This window comes from Nannospalax galili, unplaced genomic scaffold (assembly GCF_000622305.1).
Source record: "Nannospalax galili isolate Female #2095 unplaced genomic scaffold, S.galili_v1.0 scaffold218, whole genome shotgun sequence".
In the NCBI taxonomy this organism is placed as follows: Eukaryota; Metazoa; Chordata; class Mammalia; order Rodentia; family Spalacidae; genus Nannospalax; species Nannospalax galili.
Window position 1 is genome coordinate 1,270,890 of NW_008343207.1, and position 23,734 is coordinate 1,294,623.

Here is a 23,734-nt window from a genome sequence, read left to right on the forward strand (position 1 = left end):
TAAGGGGATCTGGTCGGGGCCTGTCCCCTCTCCTGGGTGAAACCAATGCTCATTTCATTGCACCCCAAACATGCCACATCTAAGAAGCTCAGAAGGCGGGTCAGAAAGGATCCTGGATTCTCTCCCCTGCAGGCCATGATGCTCAAGGCTGGGAAGGGCCTGGGAATCTGCACACCTAAGTGCCCAATGGCATGCCCAGGCTCAGGCAGTTCTGTCTTAGTGGTAAGAGCAGTTGGTATACACCTTTTATGGAGAGCAGAGGACCTTGGATTAGACAAGGAAAGTTTCTAGAGAGGATGGATACAGAGGATTAGCACCAGCCCCCTAGTAGCACACATCAGGTCAAAGCCAAAGGTGCCCTGCAAACAGACAGCAGGGTAGCTAGGTCATTTTCAGGGAAGGACAAGGTCTGCCTAGACCAGCCTCTCTGAGATGGGATGCCAAAAGAGCAGTGAGGGAACCCTGGAGCTCCGCTGGGATCAGGCTTTGTATCTCTGGCAAAGTCTATGACGTTGCTGAGCCTATAGTGGGTAAGGATCATGCCCTTCATCATCACCAAGGGAGTCTGCTTTAATGTCCCAGCATCTGTCAGCTCTTGGTAGCACTCTATAGGGACATAGATCCCAGTGTGTTTATGTCTGGCTGGGCTAAATCAAAGGCTTGAGGTCATAGGCCTAACCGGGAAGAAGGCTGAGGCCTACCATGCTGTGGGTGAGGCCAAGAGGACCCAGGATAGGAGGCTGGAGCCACCTGAAGATATTTCAGGGAGAGGAGTGGGTGCCAAGTTTGACTTCTGTATTGCAGCCCTGTTCTGCATTTAATAATAATACAATAATAATAATCATCTAGTGTTCTTTTTCTCCTTGGCCAAAAACACAAAAGACTCATGGAATTCATATTTCTAGGGAAGGCTATTTGCTGATTCGTTCTCATAAATATTCTCTCTTTCTCTCTCACACATACACATGTACACATATGCACACATTCCCATAGGGCCTTTAGTAGCTCAGAGTCTACTGTAGCTGCTGGCTCATGTACATGAGGAGTGCCCAGACAGACAAACCAGATTTGTGGGTGGGGGGGTCACAAGACTCATGGGAGGTGTGCAGCATATGTCTGGTGCCCTACAGACCCTACAGGGTTGCCTATGGATATTGGGTGCACAAATCTGGAGATAGAGTAATCATGGCCATCACAATTCCAGATAGACCAAGTGGAAGAAGTGAGAAGGCAGGGATAGCTCAGGGTTCATGTGGGTGCCGAAGGCAAGGGACAGAGAAGTAGCCAGCGGACTGGCAGTTAAGCCACAAGCACCTGTTGTTGACCAGGGAGAAGAGAGGAAGCAGGGTGGACTAAAGGAAGCCTGGGAATTTGGTGGGGCCCTGGGGGAAGCAGGGCTAGGAAGATCGGAGAAGAGAGTGGGCTTCCAATGAGCACCAAAAGGAGCAGAGAGGGAAAGTTCTAGACTTGGGCAGCTGGGAGAGTAAAGGTGGAAGAAGAGTAGGTTCTAGACCTGAGGGACCTGTCTGACACCCTTCATTTGTAAAGCTGGCACTCCAGAGACACTCCCTCCAGCTGACGCTCAAGGTATTTTAACTTCAGCATCTTCAGATTCTGGAGACATTCTTATGTGCAGTAAGCCAGGGAACCAGGAGCCGGGAGGGGCCTCAGAGACCCCCTGACCCACCTTTATTGGGGCAGGGCCTGCAGGCCATCCTGTACCCCTCCTGCCAGGGCTCCTTGCCAGGGCACCTGCTATGCAGGCCGAGTACCTCGTCCTCCTCTGCTGGGCTCTGACCTGGCTCCTGGCTTGTTCCCATAGGAGACAGCTCTTCCAGAAATGTGGAGCTGAAGAGACGCTGTGAAGAATTAGAGGCCCAGCTGAAGGCCAAGGAGGAGGAAAACCTCAAACTGTTGCAAGAACTGGAGCAGAAGAACGCGGCCATTGCCGTGCTGGAGAACACCGTCCGAGAGAGGGAGAAGAAGTACCTGGAGGAGCTGAAGGTGAAGAGTCACAAGCTGAGCATGCTGTCAGGGGAGCTGGAGCAGCGTGCCAGCACCGTGGCCTACCTCACCTCACAGCTGCATGCCGCCAAGAAGAAACTGCTGAGTTCTAGTGGCACCTCGGACGCCAGCCCAGCTGGCAGCCCGGGGCTGGCTAGCTATAAGCCCACACCCCCCAAGGACAAGCTGCCAGAGACACCCCGCCGCCGCATGAAGAAGAGCCTGTCAGCCCCACTGCACCCTGAGTTCGAGGAGGTCTATAGGTTTGGAGCTGAGAGCCGAAAACTCCTCCTGCGAGAGCCAGTGGATGCAATGCCCGACCCCACCCCATTCCTGCTGGCTCGGGAGTCCACTGAGGTCCAGCTCAAAGAGCGGCCACTTGTCATCCCACCCATCGCTTCAGATCGTGGCGCCAGTGGGCAGCACAGCCCTGCCCGAGATAAGCCACACAAGACCCATGTTGGGGTGGCCCATCGCATCCACCATGCCAGCATGTCACAGGCTCAACCTGAGGGGGAGACCCGGGCAGTGGACCAGGTGACCACAGGGAAAGTGGTACGGAAGCACTCAGGGACAGACAGAACTGTGTGAAGCTGCGGCCATCCCCCACAGCTGTCCATGCACTGTGAGCGCCACAGGGAACCTCGCCCATGCCTTCCTCAGTCCGCCATGCCAAATGTTTCCAGACCCATGCAATGCCTGGCTCGCCTCTCATCCAATAGTGACACCACTACAATGGTGTCCCCACTGGCACTGTGGCTGATACCTGCATGCCAATAGCTTGCTTCTAGCCCCATGACATGAGATCTCGGCGCACTTGTGGACAAGGCCTCGTCCGCATTACTAGGGCACACTCAGTCAGATAGCCACCGCCCGAAGCCAGAGCAACTTCAGGACCTGCCTCTCCCCTGTTTGCAGGGCAGCCGACTGAGCAGCCCCCTGGCTCCTCCTAGAGACTCCCTCCCCCAACAGACAGTCACAAGCAGCTGTGTGTCATAGGATCTAAGCAAGATGACCTCACTCTCCACATCACCTCAACCCGAATGTGTGTTCATTTTTTTTTTTTTATCCAAAATGTTCAAGATCCCAACAAATGTTATTTTCTAAACCCGCCCTCCTGCTCCTGCGTCTTTCATTTTTCCTGTGGGGTAATAGGGTCGGTGATGGTGGTGATGGCTACTGCATAGATCTTTCGTGTTCCTAAGATTTGGCAGAAGCTGTATTCGCCATTTGTCCTGCCTCCCTGCCCCCACCCAGCTGAGTTTAGACCCAATTATACACAGGCCCTGGGGGACCAATGGGAGGGAGGAGCACTGGAGCTTTTAAGCTCAACAGTGGCCCTGCCCCAAAAGGTCAGAGTGGGAGATGTAAGGCCAGAGATTTCTGCAGGGGACAGAGATGGAGACCCTGCCTCCAACCCCAGCCTGCCCCCAGAAACCTCAACTCTTGCCAGAAAGGGGTGTCTGCTAGAACAAAGTCAGAGGTGGGAAGCCATTGCTCCGGTGCCAGGGCTTGCCAGGAAGGTGAGGGTGGCTTAGCAGTTGCTAAGAGCACTTGCTGCTCTTGCAGAGGACCCAGGCTTAGTCCCAGCACCTTCTTGGCAACACAAAACCACCTTAACTCCAGTTCTAGGTTATCTTGTGCCCTCTTCTGGCCTCTGTGGGTATTACAGACATGGTGCACATAAACTCAGGCAGACACACATACACATAAGATGGCTTATCCTGAGGAAAGAACAACACATGAGATTGACCTCTGGCTTCCATAAGCACATTACATGCAACCTCAGAAATTTGCCCTCATACACACACACACACACAACCAGCAAAACATTATTTAATGGAAAGAGTGCATTTAAATGGCTTATTTCAAATGCAAGGAAGATCAGTGAAAAACACCTTTCATATGCCCATCCCCATCACCCCCCCCCACCCCTACCTCTGAAGAGACACCCTGAAACAGTCTCCCATTCTTCATGAAGCACCAGTGCTTCTGTGGCCTGCCATAGGCATGATAGCTTCATGCACGCCTCTTGTACTTTAGGGTTAGTCGGAGCTGAGGGTGAGGCACACCCCCTGCAGCACCCAATGAGAGATGTGCCTCGTGGTAAAGAGGTCAGCTTCAAACACCAAGCCGACTCCCATGGCATTCCTCCTCATAGACGTGGTATAGACAGGGGTCCGGAAGGTGTTCTGTAAGGGAGAGGCAGGTAAAGTGCCTGCAGAATTGGAAGTGGCAGCTTATGACTGACTGAGGGTCTCATTCTGAGCAGTTAGCACTCAGTGGTGCTGGAGCTGAGTCTGAACACCATGCATGTACAGCATGGCAGGGTTGCACTCTACCAAGTCCACAGAGACAGCTCATTAAATGTGAATCCCAGCCAGGGCAAAGTAGAGGGTGCTTGCTGTCTGCACTGCATGGAGCCACTTTGTGACTCATGCAGTGTACCCAGAATTTCACAAGGTCTCCCCTGGGTTTCTATCATGGGGTCTGAACTTGAACCTGATCCCTGTGGATGGGCATTCAAGTATTTGTGTGTACTCAGGTACTTTCCTGGAACTGGTCCCAGCCCATAGAGGTCCAGCACCCCATTTTAAAAGGCACAACTGTGGAAAACACCCCATATGCCCTCCTGAGGGTAGAAGGGAAGGGCAACGGTAAGGGTCAGGGATATGGTCATCACCTGCAGCTTCAGGCGGTGGGCTTCTGTGGGCATGATCTTCAGGATGGGCAAGTCCACAACCAGCACCTTGGGCTTGCTCTTGATAAGACACCCTTTCTCTATGTCCCAGTCGGCGCCCTCCAGGTATAGTCCTGAGACAAAGCACCCTGGGGGTGACAGGAGGAGGCACCTGTGTCCTGCTGTGAGGCTGCTCTCACCAGTGTGCACATAGGACAAATACAAAGGCCCCTGAGTGGCCCTCCCACCCCAGGTCCTTCACCATTTCCATTCTTCCCAGCTCCCCTGAATAAAGGAACAGCTAGACAGGATACAGGGCTCCATAGGAGCAGGTTCAGGCAGGCACCTCTCCCTCAGGACCCTGGCTTCAGGGTATACAGCTCAGCTGGCACACAGCACACAGCATCCTCTGAATCAACAGGGAAGGCCTCAGGGAGCATGGTCTCTCTGGCATGCAGAGACCCAAAGGACAAAATCATTTGCCCCATGGAAGGTGGCAGAAGGATGCTTGCCAGCAGGCCCTTGAGATTTGCCCACTAATCTACTTTCCTTAAACTGGCATAAAAGGGCATCTGTTCTTTCCAGTTAAATAGCGTCTACCCAAGGCATATGGCCTAGGAAAACTGAGTTTCCAGTTAGCCTCTGCATAAGGGCACCAAGGGAGGGACTGAAATCGGTGCATCACAGGCCACATAGAGGCAAAGAGAGATGAACAGTCCAACACAAAATCACAAACTTAAAGACAGGAGAATTTTCATGGTAGTGGTGGCTTTGTTTTTGTAACCTGATAGTACAGTTCTCAGTTGGGAACTTTGTAGGTGACAGTGTTGTGTCACACTGTCAAAAGTTTGGACATGCCTGCTAGAGGCTCCAGGCCAGCTAGTCCATGTGCTCTCTGGCTCCCACCTTCTGGGCCCTTAAGATTTACAGGGATGCTGCCCAATGCCCTCTTTTAAGGAGCTAACTTGACTTGGGAGCCCATTTGCTAAAAACTAGCAAGGTGAACATGATCAGGCCTCCTTGCCATTGACCCCCAGCTCTCCAGATAGTCTCCAAAGAGAAACTCTGCCCTCAGATGTCACAAACAGCATGGCTTAAGTGTGGGCCAGTCTATACAATGCCTATCCTTTTGAGTTGGGGGTGGCTCTGGAAGAGAAATCCCAAATGGAGGCCAAGGATCCATGACACACTCACTGTACCTTGCCCTGCACGCTCATTTACTTCATCAGCATCTTGGAACTTGGTCACTTGTGTGAACAAGGTGGATCGGTCCAGTGGCCATCCATTCTTCCGGCAGGTGGCCTGTACCAGGGCCATGAGGTAGGACTCTGGAATGTGCAGCCCTGAGAGCCACATCACACTGGGTTCGCTCTCTGTGACCTGGGGGAAGGCCAGGCAGTAGTGGGAGCCAGAGCTGCTACCAAATGCCAGGTTCAAAGCTAATAAAAGACCTGATTCACCTTGATAATAAATGGTCTGTGGTCATTAGCCATCCGTGGGGAAAACAAGCTGAGTGCCAAACTCCAGGTGGACCAGAGATTTAACAATGGCTCACTCAGTAAAGTGCTTGCCACACAAGTATGAGGACCTGAGTTTGATCCCCAGAATCCACATAAAACTGTCACTCTGTAATCCCAGCACTGAGGAGGTAGAAACAAATGGATCTCTGGGTCTCCCTGCCAGCCAGCCTAGCCAAATCAATGAGCCCCAGGTCTCTGAGAAACTTGGTCTCAACAAACAAGGTTCCTGAGAAGTGGCAGCAAGATGGGAGATAGAGATAAGAGAATCCCCAGCAGTTTAGGAGCCAAGTAGCCCTGAATGCAGTGGTGAGCAAGAAACTCTCACAAGGAGAAAGGCAAGGATCAGCTCCTGAAAGCTAACCTCCGACCTCCACACATGCACTTGACTGTGGCATGTGGTATTTTTGTACACCTCTCTCTGTCTCTCTCACATGCACGGGCACAAATATGCATATACATAAATACACACTATACACCATACATCATACATATACATTTTTTTAAAAAATCAATGTAAAAAGATGGAGTCCCCCATCACAAATGAAACAGGGCCACAAAAGACAGTCAAAAGACAGTTCACAGAAAACACAAAATGTCTTTAAGCATGAAACATTCTGCCTCACCTTCATTAAAAATGCAGAACAGGCTGGGCGTGGTGGCACACGCCTTTAATCCCAGCACTCGGGAGGCAGAGGCAGGCGGATCTCTGTGAGTTCAAGGCCAACATGGTCTACATAGTGAGTTCTAGGACATCTGGGGCTACAGGGAGATCCTGTCTCACAAAGACCAAAAACAATTTTTTTTAGGTTTGCTGTTGAATTAATACAGTTATACAATATTGAACTCAGTATAAGCCCTGTAAGACATAAAATTGAATGAGATTTTCAAGGCTAAAAAAGACCAAAAACAAAAAACAACAACAAAAAAAAATTTTTTTAAACAAACGAGTACTAAAAGTACACACATGCCTTCAGACTCACAGCATGTACTCAACACTGCGCTCACAGACATGTGCCCACAGCACTTTGTAGCAACAAGTATATATAGTAGCCACCTAAATGTCCACTGCTATGAGGAAAGATAAGGACCCTAAATGAATGAGCTAGAAGACTTAAAGTGTATGGTTACAGAACAGTTGCCAAGATAAAAATCATTGCATGTATGCACAGCAAGGCAGTAGTGCAAAGGCAGGCCTACACTCTCAACAGAGGTACAGGTTAGGGAGACAAAGCAGAGCCACTGCCTGCACTCACCCACATTGTGTACTGGTTGAACCGCCGCAGGAAGTGGACCATCCAGTTTCCAAGGGTCTTCAGGGTGTCAGGGGCAAGCTTCCTCCAGATGTTAGGAATGTGCCCGAGGAAGAGAGACCTGGCTACGTCGTCTAACTCATTGCTCATCCCCACTTCCCCAGCCAACGCCTGTTGACAGAATCAGAAGCCTTGGCAGGACTGGAAAGCCAGGGTCTCCCTCCAGGCAGCACCTTGCCTGTGGCTCCACACTCACCCTCTGGAGCTCAGCCAGAGACCTGGTCATGCGAATTGCCAGCTTGTTGAAGCGCTGCAACTCCTGGAGAAGCACCACTGAGGTGGGGGAGATGTTCACACCCAGGTGCTTCTGAACCTGGTCCAGATCAAAGATCTTGGGCATTTTGTTCTCTATGTCCTTGGCCACCTGACTGAGATAATCATCACGGCTGATGCCACTGCTGGATTCCCCTGAAAGGATGACACTTTTAGGGACTGCAAGGCAGCTGGGTGGTTGGGGATAGGCTTTGCAAGCCTCCTAGTTCTTAGGAAAGCTACAAGCACCCACCAGCAGCACTCGAGCACCCTCTGCCCTTGCCCCAGCTAAGGAGCCCATGGTGGCTGTACCAGTCTGAGGCTGCAGCTCCAGCAGGTGGTCCCACATATCTCGGGCCGCCTGTGTGTAATAGCCAATCTCAGCGTTGGAGTGAAGACCAAACACTTCTGGTGTGTTGGCAAGTGGGAGGGCCTCAATGGCTTCTAGAATCACAGAGAACAAACAGGTTGCACTGTTGGGCCACGCTCTGTTCCTAAGGACCTCCATCTCCCAGCCCCTTCCATAAAAGAAATGGGTCCCCCTGTTTTTAAATAAAAGCCCCACGCCACCTCGCCCATCCAGCTACGTGGTATCTTTTATGCAGATGACTCAGCGTCCTCCAGCCACGATACCCTTCCAGGTGGAATGTGTTATATTAACTGTGGTTCTAGAGTGGGCAATCTGAGCTGACAAGCAGCTCTGAGGAGAGGAAGAACCCACTGGGCAGTCTTGCATGACCAGCCCGAGAGTCCCATCAGGAGAGGGTGCAAAGAGCTTTGGAGTCAACTGCAGAAAACAAAACAGGTGAAATCTGTGGTCTTAAAAAAAACCCTATCAAGAGCTGGAGAGATGGCTCAGCAGTTAAGAGCACCGGCTGCTCTTGCAGAGGACCCAGCCCCACACGGAAGCTAGCAACTGCGTGTAACTCTTATGCCAGGGGAACCTGATGCCTTCTGACCTCCGTAGGCATTGCACAACACAGTTGCACCTATATACATGCAGGCAATACACTTATACACTTAAAATAAAAATAATAAAGTTTTTTTAAAAAAAAAAAAAAAACCTTTTCATAATGCCTGGGAAATCTCACCAACAAATTTATCCTTCACGTCACCCACAGGGATTTTATAATCCACTTCTTTGTTCCAGAAGAAGTGGAATGGCTGGAAAGTATCAAAAATGAAGTCTCCTAGGTACTCATCCATGTAGGTGGTGAGGATGCGGCGGTCAAAGCTATCGATGGCCCGGCCTCCATACATCACCTGAAGCCAGAGGAAGTGAGAGCCAATGGGGACCCAGAACCCACCCCACAATCTGCAGCTCCAGCCCTCACCACTGGCCAACTCCAACCCAGCTAGTCAATCTTTTAGACCAAGTAGACAAGGGACTGGTCTACAAGATCACATTGTGGCCTCTGACTTCTCAAGGACAGATAGATCCAAAGTGTGAGTCCTCAGGGGCCAGTAGGCAACTGGAACCCCACCCCCAAATGCATCAGACAGACAGACAGACAGGAACCCAGATGATAGCAACCAGTCTGTGCAGAATCCCCCAAATCAAGAAGCTTCCCCAAGAGTTCTGCTAGAACTGTGACCCCTGTGCCCTAAAAATACATCAAGCCTCCTTCTGTGTTCCCAGCACATGGTGAACTGGGAACTGCTTCTACTCAGAGGGAGCCCAGCTGGACCAGGCCATAGATCCCTGAGCCTAGAAAGAAGGGTGGGGGAGCCAGGAGTATATCAGGGATCCTATAGAGGCCACAGAGGGGCAGGAGCCAGAAGGAATTGCCCTGAGGACTCAGAGGACAGAAACCATGGCTACCCCAGCCCTAGGTCGCACCCTGGCCCTGCTACCTCTCCGATCAGGTACTTGAGGCTACCCCATGGGATGCGCGGGTCTTGCTGCTGGAAGGCTTTTGTCAGATATGTGTTCAGGATTTCCATGCAGACCTTAGGCAGGAGAAACAGGTGTGGGCAATGATCATACCCAGCCCAACTCTTCAAAACATGGGCTACAACAGCTTGCTGTCAGTGAACTTGGAAGGGAGGTAGCTTGGGCCACGCCAGCTAGGGAAGAGTCCCCTGCTCACCTGGAAGTCAGACTCATTGAAGTCGTAGTACACATTCCAGCCGATCTTCCCAAACTTCCTTCTCTCCTGTACCACAGCATGGAAGAAGGCCAGCACGTAGACCAGGGACTTGAAGGCAGTGTGGGGACATTGCTCCAGCATTTTCTGAGAGATCTTGAAGTAGGTGGCCCGCATGTTCAGCTTGAGCCCATTGGGTGGCTCTGTGACAACCTGCAGACGGCAGAGCAGACCTGTCCCAGGAGCCTGACCCCTGCCATCCCCGTAGCACATCTCTAGTTGGGGTGGGAGGCCTAGGCGTCCCACACACCCAAGTTCTACAACCATTCCTTCTGAAGAGAGGGGATGAGGTGCATAAGGCATCTGCTTCCCTCTAAGCTACTTTCTACCCCCTCAGCAGCAATCAGGAACAGGGCTATGGGCATGTCAATCCAAAAGCCAAACCTTTAAGGACTTCTGCAGGATTCCAATGGGAAAGCCTTTGGTGGGGTCGGTGGTGAGCCATAGGCGGAAGTCAGGATGTGGCTTGGAGATCCTCTCCAAGGACTTCTCTAGGTCCTTCAGCCACTTGACCAGGAGGTGGCAGTTCTGAAGCATCAGCCACTGCCCACGAGCCACTGCTGTCTCCAGCAGCTGCAGTGCCACCTGCAAGAGGATGGAGGGGAGGACTAGCATTCCAAAGCCTTGCCAACACTATGCTTTGCCCAAGGACAAGGTTTGGCCCACTGCAGGGGCAGAATGAGCCAGGGAACCAGCCACTGCAGTGACAGCCTTTGAGAAGACACCCAGAGACATCTTTCAAGCCACCTGTGCCCTCAGGGACAGCCATGACTTGGAAGTGAGCCTTGTTCCTTCTCAGCCTCCATAGCCTGGAGAGCTCCAACTTGCCTCACGCAGTCACACTACACCCACACTGCTCTGGACCAGGCCTGCAAGAGTCCTGCGCATCCCTCCAGGAAGCAGGAGCTGGTCCTACCGATCCAGACACAGAGGGCCAGAAGCATGGAGGCTGGCCTGTGGGCCTTTCCCAAGCACACTGCAGAGGGAAGAGGCCTCCCCCTCAGATGATATCTTGGTTTCCAGAGGATTTTACATCTGCATGAGCACTGCCATGGAAATAACTTCCTCCAGGCTGGGGGCTAGAGAGAGTCAGGGGCACCCTGTTCATCTAGCACCACTGTTACCACCTGGGCTGGAGGCAGTGTTTCCCAGAGTCTCACAGACACCCTATAACAAAGTCAGTACTCCTGTTTGGTTCCCTGTAACCCTGGATTTCCCTGGGTACTCTGCAGGCAGCCTCTTCAGGGCTGCCACAGAGGCCCTGGGCTTCGCCTCTCTGATTCCTAGACCACGCTCCAGGAGCATAAGAATGCTGAGCCAGGGGCTGGAGACATGGCTCAGCAATTAAGAGCACTGGCTGGGGGCTGGAGAGAGGGCTCAGGGGTTGAGAGCACGGACTGTTCTTGCAGAGGTCCCAGGTTCAAGTCCCAGCACCCACATGGCGGCTGCAGGCCATCCTTAACTCCAGTTCCAGGGGAATCTGAAGCCCTCTTCTGACCTCCGTGGCATTGCACAACACAGGTGCACTCACATGCATGCAGGCAATACATACATACACATAAAATTAAAATAATATTTTTTTAAAAAGAGCACTGGATGCTCGCTCTTCCAGAAGACCCAGGTTCAGTTCCCATCACCCACATGGCAACTAACAACCATCATAACTCCAGTTCTAGGAGATCTGACACCCTCTTCTAGCCTCCATGGGTATCACACACATGTGATGCACTTATATACATGAAGGCAAAACACTCATACATAAAATCAACAAAATTTAAATGCTTACACAGGGCTGTGGCTGGGACCAAGGGTCATATGACTGTGTGACAGAAGGCTCTGAAAACAGCAGAGCTCAGCAGTCACTCCAGGATGAGACCACAGTTATGCCATCAGTGTCTGGCTTCCAACATGACCCTGCCACTCACCAGGGAGTGGGGCTCTTAGCTCTACCCAGAGAACTCCTAGACCCAGCTCTCATCCCTCCCATGGTTACCTTTTCTTGACCTTGACCCATCGCAAGGAACTTGAGGCGAGTTCCTCCAAAGCCACTCCGTTCAGCCAGCTTCATGAGGTCACTGGCAGGGTCAGAGCCAGGACTCAGGATGAACACAATGGGCGATGTGGGGGTGCTCTGCTCAAAAATGTTCTCGAAGCTGATCATTGGGGGCTGCACATACCTGGAAAAAAGGAAGAATATAAGAAAAACCCAGAGGTCAGCCCCAGGCCAAGGCCACCCATCTCATCAGCACTGCCTCATCCTTGGTATCTACGACCTTCTCACTAGGGCTCTCATGCACTCTTCACACATTTATCCTGGTCTGAGAATCCAGTTACACACCCACACCCACCTTCACGCCTGGTGATGCCCTCCTGCTTGGTGGGGACCTCCCTGGCTCCCCCTAGCTCATCTGTACCTGTTGGGTTCAGTTCAATAGTTTATTGCTGCGTTGGGTGCTTTGACCTGCCCTCCATGTAGACAGGCCTCTGGCACACACCCAGAAATTACACATCAACTCCACGGGCATGTCCCACATAGCCCCTTTCTTTGGGGTTTGTTTTTTTATTTTATTTGTTTCTTTGTTTTTTTGTTGCTATTTAACTTTAAAAAAAAATAGTCCCAGGGCTAGAGAGATGGCTCAGCAATTAAGAGCACTGGCTGCTCTTGCAGAAGACCTAGGTTCCTAGCACCTACATGTATCTAACAACCATCCTAAGTCTAGTTCCAGGGAATCTGATGCTCTCTTCTGACCTCTGGGCATTGCATGACATGGTTACACTTACATACATGAAGGCAATACACTCATACAAATAAAATAAAAATAATAGATAAAATATTTCTTTAAACTAGTCCTTGCCATAATTTGATATAATTTGTCAACCAAACACATGTGCTAGATACGTGAGCCCCAGTGTGATAGTGCCAAGCGGTAGTGGGCATTTAAAGGGTGGAGCCTGCTGGAAGCAGATCATGGGGCACTATCCTTGGAAGGGATTAATGTACTTCTCACAGAACCAGGTTACTTCTCACATGATCAGGTAGTTATAAAGTAAGACTCCCCATTTGTGTGGGCCCTTCTGCATGTGGCTGTTTCTTTTTCTACCAAGTTGTGATGGGCCCTCACCCAAAGCTGGGGCCATACTGTTTGGACTTTCTAGCCATCAGAATCATGAACCAGAAAAACCTCTTTTCTTTATGCATTACCCAGCATCAGGTATTTAGTTGTAGCAATACAAAACAGACTATGACTACTACCTATGCGTAAAGAGTAGGAGATTTCACATTTTAAAACCTGAATTTCTAGCTCCTTCCAAAAGGGTAGAGGATCAAGCCACTCAGGGTAGCCACTGTCACCTGCTCTCAGTGGGCAGTAGCTCAGGGGTCTGCCCCAGAAACAGGATTTGACTCTCCATTTTGCCATTGTGCCCCTCCCTCCCAGATCCTTTCCCTCACATCCACAGCTTGCTGATGAAGGCACATTTGAGTTTACAACGATACATTACCTGCTTGGCTCAGTGCCACATCTGTGTTAGCCAATATGGCAGCCACCAGGCACACACAATTATTGGACTGTGTCTGCTGAAATATGATATGAGTACAAACTCACCCAAGACTTTGAAGACTGAATACCAAATAAGCCCGTAAAATATCTCATAATATTGATACTAATTATGTGAAGTGATAATACTTTAATGCATTCTATTAAATAAAAATGCTAAGCCAGGCATGGTGGCGCATGCCTTTAATCCCAGCACTCGGGAGGCAAAGACTGGCGGATCTCTGTAAGCTCAAGGCCAGCCTGGTCTACATAGTGAATTCCAGGACAACTGGGGCTTCAAGGAGACCCTGTCTCAAAAAGAACGAAAAAAAAAAATGCTAGTAAAATTAAGGGACTGGGAAGATAGCTCAATTGGTAAAATGCTTGCCATGAAAACATGAGGATTTGAATTTGATCCCCACATAAAAAGCTGGGTATGATGGTGAGTGCTTGGAATCCCAGTGCTGAGGAGGCAAAGGCATGCAGATCCCTGGGACTCAATGACCAGCCAGCCTGGTCTAATCTAGGTGCACCCCAGGTCCCAGTGAGAGACCCTGTTTGAAAAACAAAGTGGATAGTACCTGAGGAATGCATTCCAGGTTGACCTGTGGTCTCAAAGTATATACACACATAGGTGCACACCCACCCACATACATGTACCTGTATATACATGAACACACACAAACATTAAGTTAATGACTTAGAATATTATATTTCTTCTTCTGCCCTGGTGTGGTTATTGTAAAATCTGACCTGGCCCATGTGGCCCCTGGTGTTTGTCTGTAGCACTCCTGTTCTAGAGTAGATGTCATGAGCTCCTCACACACAGGACCAGGACAGTCCTTTGAAGTGGACCAGCCCTGTTTCCTGTGAGTCTGGTGGGAGATGGCCTTAGCCCACCACACAGGAACAAAGCACACACTTACTTCTCTCCCATGGTGAGGGTCACATAATCAGTCACCGCCCGGTATACTCGGTCCACTCGGAAACAACGCAAAATAAGCAACTTCTGAAAAGCAGTGATGTTTTCATCGTAGCCCAGGGGAAATGGAAACTGCTCTAGGAAATCCAGGTTATACCACTGGGAGAAACAAAGAATGCTTACTATGGCATCTGCTCAGGCTATGGTTTCCAAGGTAGAGGGAATCTGTGTGAACTTCTGATCCAGAGAGGCCACTGTGGACACCCAAAACTATGAACTTCAGAAAGGGAAGAACTGAGTCTCCATCACTGTGGAGTCTATAGTACCCAGCCAGGGTACCCAGTAAGGACTTCTTGGAAAGATGGATGGATTGACAGGATGGGTAATGGAGAGATGGGGGATGGACAGGTAGATGGGTGATGGAGAGATGGATGGATGGATAGATACACAGACAGATGGATGGGTAGAGGACAGGTGGACAATGGACAGATGAATGGATAGATGGATGGGTAATGGACATATGGATAACAGACAGATGGATGGATGATGGATATATGGGAAGATGGATGGATAGATAGCATGGATAGACTGATGGATAGGTAGATGATGGGCAGGTGAACAGATAAGTGGACAGATGGATAAATGGATTGCTGGGTAGGTAGACAGATCATAGAAAATGGATGAATAGACAGGTAGATAGGTGATAGAGAGATGGATGAAAGATAGAAGGATGGGTGAGATGGACAATGGACAAAAGGATGGATGGATAATACAGATGACAGAAAGATGTATAGATAAATGAACATATGGATGGATGATGGAGAGATGAATGGATGGATAGGTGGATAGGTGACAGAGGGATGGATGGATAAGTGGATATCCAGCATGATGGAGAGATGGAGAGATAGACATATGGCCATTTGGATGGATAGATAGACTGACATGAATGTATGGGTAGATGATGGATGGATGAACAGGTAGATGAATGAATGGATGGATAGATGGACAAACAGATGGGTAGATGGATGGCAGATGATGGGTGAATAGAGGAGCAGGTGGCTTCCACATAGTTAGCTGGTCTGGATGAAGGAGAACTGTATCCAGAAGCTCAAGGGTGCTGACCACATGGAGTGCTTTCTCCAGGGAGCATCTCCCTGGCAAGTAGGAGGCCACAGTTTCAGCATGGAGATGGCTGGCATGTCAGGAAGGAGAGAGAAAGTATGCTCACTTCCTGCCAGATGGGAAGATGACACTCAATGTCATCAGGGAGGTCTCCGAAGTCATTTGAAAACACTTCTGATAAGAGAATGATGTCCTCCCAACCCTGGTCAGACAGCCAGGTGCAGGGTTTCTTCCGTTTGCTCTTCTCCAGGGAAATGTTTCCTAACCACAGAGAGAAGGTATGAGTCATGGACTGCCTGCACCCAGCATATCATGTCATACTTCCACAGCTCTTGCTTTGGAGAGAGGTCCATTTACCAAGGAGGAGGAAGGAGGCATGGGCTTTTCCTTGTCACCAGTGACCCCCAGGCCAGGCAGCTTGGCCTGGCTTCTAGCCTTGGCTCCTTTTGCCACGCTAGAAGCACTTCTGAGGCTAGTATTTTCTGTGGGGGTATTTGATGAAGCACAGGCTTTGGAAGCCACATTTAAAGATTTTTTTATTTGTTTTGTTTTTGTTTGTCTTTTTGAGACAGGGTCTCCCTGTAGCCACAGCTGGTCTGGAACTCACTGTGTAGACCAAGATGACCTCAATCTTACAGAGATCCGCCTGCCAGGATTAAAGGCCTGTGCCACCATACCTGGCTAAAGGGATTTTTGCTGCTGGTGGTGTTTGTTGTAAACAGATCTAGCATGTCCCATGCAGGCTATGCAGATGCTGGGAAGGAAAAAGAAAGTCCTTCTACCTTTGAGGAAGAAGTCCAGCTCCTCCTGGGGGACTCTCCCCTCAGCCTGCTCTATCTTGATGGTCATATTAAAGGAAAAGAGGAGCTTGTGCCTCTCAAACAACCCTGTGGAGAAAAGGCAGACATGAATGGACCTTCAAAACACACCATCCTGAAGCTCAAGGGAAACCAAGTAAATTCCAAAATTGTTAAATGGCTACACTTGTCCCTCTGCACCTGATGTCCATGGCTGTCCAAGTAAAAAGGGTGATTCACCTGGCAGCTGATTCATCAACAGGAGTCACACACTCCATGATGTACAATGGACAGGAGCTACTCTCTCGACTGCTGGGTTTGCTTCACCAGCAGAACCAAGTTGCTATGATAGAGACATGGGACTTTCAGAGCCTGAAGTAACTGTTAAGCACTTTACAGGAAAAGCACACTGACCCTCTTAAGAGATTTAACCTGCAATGTTTACAGACAGGTGAGTCCACTATGGACCAAGAGGGCAGATAGTGTAGACAATGCCAGAGCGAGTCCTAGCCATATGGTACCCACATACAAAATACTCACACACCTCTGTATGTGTTTGGGATGGTCCAGACTGAAGTTCTTTAAAACCAGTGCATTGGGGATTGAAAAATAATAGTCATTTTGGAAAACAGTTGGTCAGTTCCTACAAAAGTTAAGAGATTTAGCATGTGGTCTAGATTTCATTCCAGGGACTGTATAAGTCCAGAACCCGAAACATATGCTCAGGCTGGGAAGACATTCAGTGTTGGTGGATTTGCAGTGCATGAATCCCTCTCACTCCAGATGCAATTTGGAAGTGGACGCTCTCAACAACCCTCCATAAGGTAAGCGGCCTGCATGCTACTGCTGCTGACTGCCCTCTTTCCCACTCACCTGTGCAGCCATAGTTGTAAATGTTGAAGGTCAGTGTGTCCATGATGTTCCTCAGTCGCTTCATGAGGATGGAGTCAGGGAGCGACTTCTTCAGTGACAGCCCAAAGACATCCAGGAAGGCAATGAGTGAGTACTGGTACATGGTGTTCACTAGCGCCATCTCAGACAGCACAAAGAAGAGGATGGCACCCCTGCGCGCGGCAGGCCGGTAGCCATCCCGCAGCCTGTCAATGTCTAGTGCTGTCTTCTCTGCTAGCTTCAGCTTCTCTGACACCTGGGAAAAGACACCAGTCACCCTGGAAAAGGCAAGTGATGACACAGGCAGCCTGGAAGACCTGGGGCGGTGGAGGGTAGAATGTGGGGGACCACAAAGAGACCACGCCATGCTCCCTGGAGTTGACAGCCAGGGCCTTTGGGAAGCTAAGGGTGCCCAGCCCATGCAAGATGTAGTGGATCTATGGCTTAAGTCTTGGTCCCAAGTCATGGCAAGGAATGCACTGGGAATACTCCAGCTTGCTCTTGGAGACCCACTCCTCCTATCATTCCACATTGAGAAGGAACCTGCAGACAGACCCAGCCAAGCCAAGCCCAGCAGCCCCATGACTCTGGGACTGGCTTAGAGCTGGCATGTGACTTTGAGGATCTTAGGACATTGCCCTTGAACTTGAACCTGAAGTGACATCAGGCCATGTCCTTTAAGGCTGAAGCTGGAAGAAGATGAAGCCAACCCAGAACAGGCCCGGCACAGAAATGGAGAGATAGGGATTCTGTATGGTACTTTTTGATACTGGATTGAGCCCCGTCTGCACCTCTGTGCTTTCTAAGCTAGTAATTTCCCTTTTGACTTAAAGCTGGCAGGGTTAGGTTTTCTATCCTTCTCAATTCAAGCAAGCTGGCGGGTCGCATAGCAGTGCCCCTGCCCCCAGAAGGTCACCCTGATAGAGGTGACCTTTTCTTGTCTGGCAAGAAAAAGGCAACTCAAAGCTCCAGTTTGATGCCCTCGCCCCTGAAGCTGGCAGCTGTGAGTGAGCCCCTGAGACCACAGACATGGAGCTAGAAGGCATCAGTGCTGCTCCCAAGGTGCACCCACCTCCACGGCCTTGGACTTGGTCTCCTCCAGGGTCTGCACCAGCTCCACGTTGTCCAGCATGTTCCCTGTGGATGTGGCCAGCTCCCGCAGGAGCGAGTCCTCCAGGTCCTTCAGCAGGTTCTTATTCTCACTTGTCTCTTGGATGAGGTGCTCCCTCTGTTCCTCCAGCTCACGCCTCTCGAAACCCACCAGCACACTCAGCAGCTGGTCCTCCAGGCCCTTCAGTGTGACTGAGGACAAGGAGCAGCCCTCACTGCCTGCCCGCTGTTTCCTGCACCATCCAGTCACAGCCACACCTGGCAAACACAGGCTGGTCCTGGACAGCATGGTGGAAGCAGGGGACCCACAGCCACCAAGTGAGACTCCCAGGAGGAGAGACTAGGAGCAGAGTTGCTGAATGGAGGCTGACACACTGAAGTGAAGCCCTGGGTTCACACCTTTGGCGGACCTCAGGAACATGGGACACTCCAGAAAATGTGAGACATTTCCTGTTCCTACTGAACTCTATCAAGAGGTAGAGAAAATTAAAAATCTACACCTCCATTAGAAGAAACGAAGATAATAGGGTGTGATGGCACATCCCTTTGATCCCAGTACTCAGGAGGAAGGGGCAGGCAGATTGCTGTCTACATAGCAAGTTCCAAGCTAGCTGTGGCTATAGGGAGACCCTGTCGAGAGAGAGAGACAGAGAGAGAGAAACAGAGAGAGAGAGAGAGAGAGAGAGACAGAGAGAGAGAGAGAGAGAGAGAGAGAGAGAGAGAGAGAGAGAGAGAGAGAGAGAGAGAGAGAGAGAGAGAGAGAGAGAAAGAGAGAGAGAAACAAAGATAGGCTGGCTTCTTCCTGTCCCTGCCCTGTGGAGTAACCCCACAGTGCCAGGGTCCACACTGGGCAAGCCTGGGCATCCACGGCTCACTGCCATCCAAAGCCCCCAGGCTTCTGAGGGTTGTTCACACTTAGAGCTGACCAGTGAAGACAGACAGCTACAAGGGGGAGAACAGGGGCCACCAGGTGCCATGTGCCCTTGAGACTTCAGATGCAGTCTCCAAAGGGGCCCTGAGAGTGTATGGCTAGCTCTGTCCCTTCTTACCAGTGTAGTTGATGACCATGGCCTTCCCAAACACTGACGGGGAATATCTGGGGTTTGCCAGCTTGGTGTTGAGATAGAGCCGGAAGTTGGAGTCGTAGTCGACTTCCTTGTCACCTAGGATGATGAACTGGCGGCCCTGGGAGAGCTTGATGTTCTTCTCCAGGACGTTGTCAATCACAGGGTCGATGTACTCATCCACATCATGGAACAGGAAGGGCGTCCCATACTTTATGGACATCTCTAGCTGCTTAAGGAAGTCCGGGTCATTGAAGGAGGCAACCTGCGAGAGGGGCAGGAGCAGGGAGTGGTCATGCCTGACTGAGCCCTCCACAAATGTGGGGGCCTCCTCAGGAGGCAGGGGGACCAGGGGTGTCCAAAGGAATTGAGAGGGGAAGCAAGGGCCAGAAAGTGATGATAGGGGTAACAGAAAATTGCTAACTTGTCAGTTGAGCTAAAAGGGGTAGCATCCCAGCACTCCTACTCTAGTGCATACCCTAGAGGACTGGGAGGCAACACATATCCAAATAGACACAAGGACACAGGGCTGACAAGATGCTCAGCAGGTAAGGCCACTTGCTTTTTAAGTCTGATGACCCAGGTTCAATCCCAGGAACCCACATGGTAGAAGAAGAGAATCAACTTCACAAAGTTGTCTCCTGACCTCCATATGCACACTGTGGCATGTGTGATGATCCCCCCAAAACCAAATATTTCTAGTACCCATTCAAACACAAATGTTCATAGCATCAAAAGTGGAAACAACCCAGATGCTTATCAAATGATGGATCAACAAAATGTGGTATAGCCACACAAAGGAACAATATGCAGCTATAAAAAGTAATGGAGTACCCACACCTGGTATAGCTTGGATGAACCACCAAAAACAATGGTGAGTGAAAGAAGCCAGTCACAAAAGACCTAGTGATGGGAGAAATCCAGATAGGCAGACCCATGGAGACAGGGAATATATTAGTGGTTGACCCTGGCTGAGTTGTTCTTGAAGGGGATAAAAATATTCTAAGCTGTTAACTGTTAAATGACTCGAAAATACACTAAAATCCCTGAATCACATGCTTTACATGAGTGCCACTAAGTGAATTACATCCCAATGAAGCTGTTGTGTTATCCTCTCTCCTCACCAGCCCCTACCCACACTCTAGCTCTAAAGAGCCCACAGTGCGCATTCAGGGCCACCAAGCCCTGTGGTGGACAGAAAGAACTAAAGACAGAAGACACTATCCCCTTCCTGAAGATGCTCCAAACTCTGTGGAAGGAAGTGCTCCTGCAGCCCAGTCAAAGTCAAGATTGTTTAGTTGTTCTACACCCTGGAAAATGGTAGGAAGAGGGACCTTGGGTGGGTCCAGGGCAGGGCAAGGGCCAGGCTGTGGGCTAGGTGAGGCCATACCCGCAGGTTGTTTCTCTCCTCCTTCCTCTTGATCCAGTTGAGGGCCTGTTGCTGGGGGTCAATGCAGAGTGGGAAGCGGCTGGCCCGGGTAGTAAGGATGCCATTCTGGACTGAGAGCTCATCAGGGGGCAAGCCCTGGGAACCCCACCTGCAGGGACACCACAGGAAGATGGAGTTTCCCCCCACCAACATTAGAGCCAAAGGCTGGAGGTGATGGGTCAGTTTTCCAGAACAACCTCTGGTTGCCAGGCTACTGGACCCTGCTTGGGGCTGGGTTTGGGCTCACCCTGCCCTCACTGTGCACCCAGGTAGGCTGGATCTCTGGCTCTGCTCCAAAGACCACAGCCCTCCCTGTAGGTGGCACACATGCAAACCCCATCCTGAGCCCCTCCTGGTCCAGTTTGACACCTGCTGATCTCCACGTCATCTGTGAGCAGGTTCTCCAGACGGAATGGCTGGCTCAGGGGGATGTCCCGATCCAGGATGTCATTCTGCCACACTTGGTTGATCATCTCATCTCGGAACTCCCAGGTAAAGGCACCCTCATAGCTCAGGAAGGCTGCACAGAGCAGGCAGTCACCCAGCAGCTTTACCCGCCGATGCATCAGCTCATCCAGGTCGTTGAGCCATCTACATGAGACAGGGAGGCCACCTGAGCAGCTACCTTCCCCAGAACCAACAGGAACCTGCTTCCAACTAGACTAGAGCTTCCTCAGGTGGGTAGTGCCAGCTGACCTGACATTTTCTGATCCCAGCCCAGAGATAAGCTTGTCAGCTGCGATCAGCCGCCGCTCCATGATCTCTGCCTCCTCCTGAAGTTTCTGCTTCTCCAGGATGGCTACCTCATACTTGGCCCCAAGAGCTTCCAGTTCCTTCTGGATTGCTGCCAACTCATTCTGGATCCGTTCTAGCTCCCTTTTGGTTAGGTAGAAATTCCGCTCCAGCCTGGCCACCTATGTGAAGACAGTGGGCAGAGCAATGGCAGAGGGCCCCACAGCAGGCAGAAAGTGTGTTCACACGGCATCTCTGTACACACATTGGTGGGGGCTCCAGATGCTGTGGTGAGGCGTGTGTGTGTGTGTGTGTGTGTGTGCGCGCACGCCCATGTGCACAGAGGGCAGAGGACACTGGGTATCCTGCTCTGTTACTGTTTTATTCCCTTGAGTCTAGGTCTCTCACCTTTTTCTGGCTAGTTTGTCAGCCAGTGAGTCCCAGTGAATCTCCTGTCTCTGCTCACTCCAGGACTGGAGTTACAGACCTGGTTTTTGGACAGGTACAGAGGATCTGAACTCAGGTCCTCTTGCTTGCATAGCAAGTGCTCTCCCCCCAGCGCAGCACATGACCTCTTTTCTGAGCCTCTCTTCAATGCAAAAGCTCTACATTCTATTCAAAAAAGACAGCCTGCCCCTAAGATGGCAGATAGCTCAGGTGGTATATCCTGAATTCACAGGAAGGAGGCTTGGTGGCTCTAAGTCCAAAACTCAAGAGAACACCTTGAAGACAACACTATTCTTCCTATAACCTCTATGGGATCAAATTCTGATGGAAAAGTAATATCAAGACTGGCCAATAGACTCCACCTGTCACCTTCATGTGCAGTCCAGCTGTTGGTGATGGGGCTGACCTGCCTACACAAAGAACCTGGACAATGTCTGGAGACATTTCTGGGTAAGGGAAACTGGTATCCGGTAGGCAGAGACAAGGACGCCACTAAATACTTTGCAATGCATAGGAAGGCAAGGGGGACGAGCTGGCCCTAAAGTCAACAGCACTAAGACTGATAGGCTGCTGCAGAACAGCTGTGAACACCTGTCTACTCTCTGCACATGGGTCTCAGCTCTATCCATATGATGTGTGAGTAAGAGCAGTGGCCAGAGTTAGCAAGTCGTTCTGTGGTTTCAGGTCAGGACCTGCAAGAATTTTCCAGCAGAGCTATGGATACTTGAACTCTGACTCCAGGGTGGGGTCTGGGTAGTGGGGCTGGCTCACCTTGTCTCTTTTGGGTTTGATCTCTCGGAATACATCACAGTACCCCATGACAGCCTCCACGAACTTCAGCATCCCTAGCCCTGCCTTGCTCACAGCCTCCATCTCTTCAATTGTGGTGTTGAGAGTTTTCAAGAGGCCTGGGGGGAGGTGTCAAAGGCACAGTTATTGGTGAGTTCCTTCTCAAGGAGGACAAAACTGGAGACATTGCCTGTGGATGAAGGAAGTCCCCCTATTCCTCGGTGGCCTGGGGTGGACTCCTTGGTGACCTACAGTGCAGGAGTTTCTTCAATGTACAGCTGAAGATGGGTGAGAGGCACAAAGATACTGTAACCTGGAACACCCTATGATGTCATACGACCCCAAGGCCTCCACTGGGCCTCTTCCAGTCCTGGGGATCAGGCATCTAGCTAGGCACAACAGGATCAGGCAGAAGGTTGACAGGGATTTGGAAGCAGTGACAGGTTTCTGGTCACCTCCACTTGTACCATCACCCCAGGAGCAAAGTCACAGAAATGAAGTCCATCCAGTTGTGTCCAGGAGGATGGGCTGGGATTTCACAGCTGCTATTAGAGTGTGTTTAGCTTAAGGGACTGGGAAAGGGCATTGGTAGTTAGTTCTTTTTACTTTCTTTTAAAAAAAATGTTGATTAATGTGTGTGTGCGTATGTGTGTGTTTGAATGTGTATGTGCGTGTGTTTTTGTGTGAGCACATGTGTGAGTTTGTGTGTGTTTATATATGTGTGTGTGAATTTATGTGTATGTGTTTGTATATGTGTTTGCCTGTATGTGAGTATGTTTGTGTATATGTGAGTCTATGTGTGTGTATGCATGTGTATGCGCACATGCCATGGTGCACATGTTGATTAAGATCAGATGACAGCTCTGTGGAGTTGGTCCTCTCCTTCCACCTTTACGTGGGGTTCTGCTGGGGATTGAACATGTTCTTTTTTTACTTTCTTTCCTTTTTTTTTTCTTTTTGAGACAGTGATTCATGTATATAG

At 50.4% G+C, this 23,734-nt stretch overlaps 2 protein-coding genes across 3 annotated transcripts in view; one reads left to right on the top strand and one right to left on the bottom strand.

The window, feature by feature from the left end:
- Ccdc92 (coiled-coil domain containing 92) overlaps positions 1-3,129 on the top strand; it is a 31,595-nt gene extending 28,466 nt beyond the window's left edge. For both annotated transcript variants that reach the window (XM_008839263.3, XM_008839264.3), the window contains exon 4: positions 1,823-3,129. In XM_008839263.3, coding sequence (XP_008837485.1) covers positions 1,823-2,595 — 773 coding nt within the window. In that variant the 3' untranslated portion in view covers positions 2,596-3,129. The remainder of the gene's footprint in view (positions 1-1,822) is intronic.
- A 94-nt stretch (positions 3,130-3,223) lies between these two features.
- Positions 3,224-23,734, bottom strand: part of Dnah10 (dynein axonemal heavy chain 10) — a 149,456-nt gene continuing 128,945 nt past the window's right edge. Inside the window, exons 59-79 of the mRNA XM_008839272.3 lie at positions 22,735-22,871; positions 21,481-21,698; positions 21,154-21,375; positions 20,746-20,893; positions 19,341-19,620; positions 18,254-18,483; positions 17,164-17,437; positions 16,276-16,380; positions 15,600-15,754; positions 14,376-14,530; positions 11,907-12,090; positions 10,298-10,498; positions 9,857-10,066; positions 9,621-9,716; positions 8,858-9,029; positions 8,079-8,210; positions 7,711-7,922; positions 7,458-7,625; positions 5,884-6,064; positions 4,688-4,833; positions 3,224-4,196 (exon numbers count right to left, since the gene is read on the bottom strand). Of these exons, the coding sequence (XP_008837494.1) occupies positions 4,050-4,196; positions 4,688-4,833; positions 5,884-6,064; positions 7,458-7,625; positions 7,711-7,922; positions 8,079-8,210; positions 8,858-9,029; positions 9,621-9,716; positions 9,857-10,066; positions 10,298-10,498; positions 11,907-12,090; positions 14,376-14,530; positions 15,600-15,754; positions 16,276-16,380; positions 17,164-17,437; positions 18,254-18,483; positions 19,341-19,620; positions 20,746-20,893; positions 21,154-21,375; positions 21,481-21,698; positions 22,735-22,871 (3,773 nt within the window). The 3' untranslated portion in view covers positions 3,224-4,049. The remainder of the gene's footprint in view (positions 4,197-4,687; positions 4,834-5,883; positions 6,065-7,457; positions 7,626-7,710; positions 7,923-8,078; positions 8,211-8,857; positions 9,030-9,620; positions 9,717-9,856; positions 10,067-10,297; positions 10,499-11,906; positions 12,091-14,375; positions 14,531-15,599; positions 15,755-16,275; positions 16,381-17,163; positions 17,438-18,253; positions 18,484-19,340; positions 19,621-20,745; positions 20,894-21,153; positions 21,376-21,480; positions 21,699-22,734; positions 22,872-23,734) is intronic.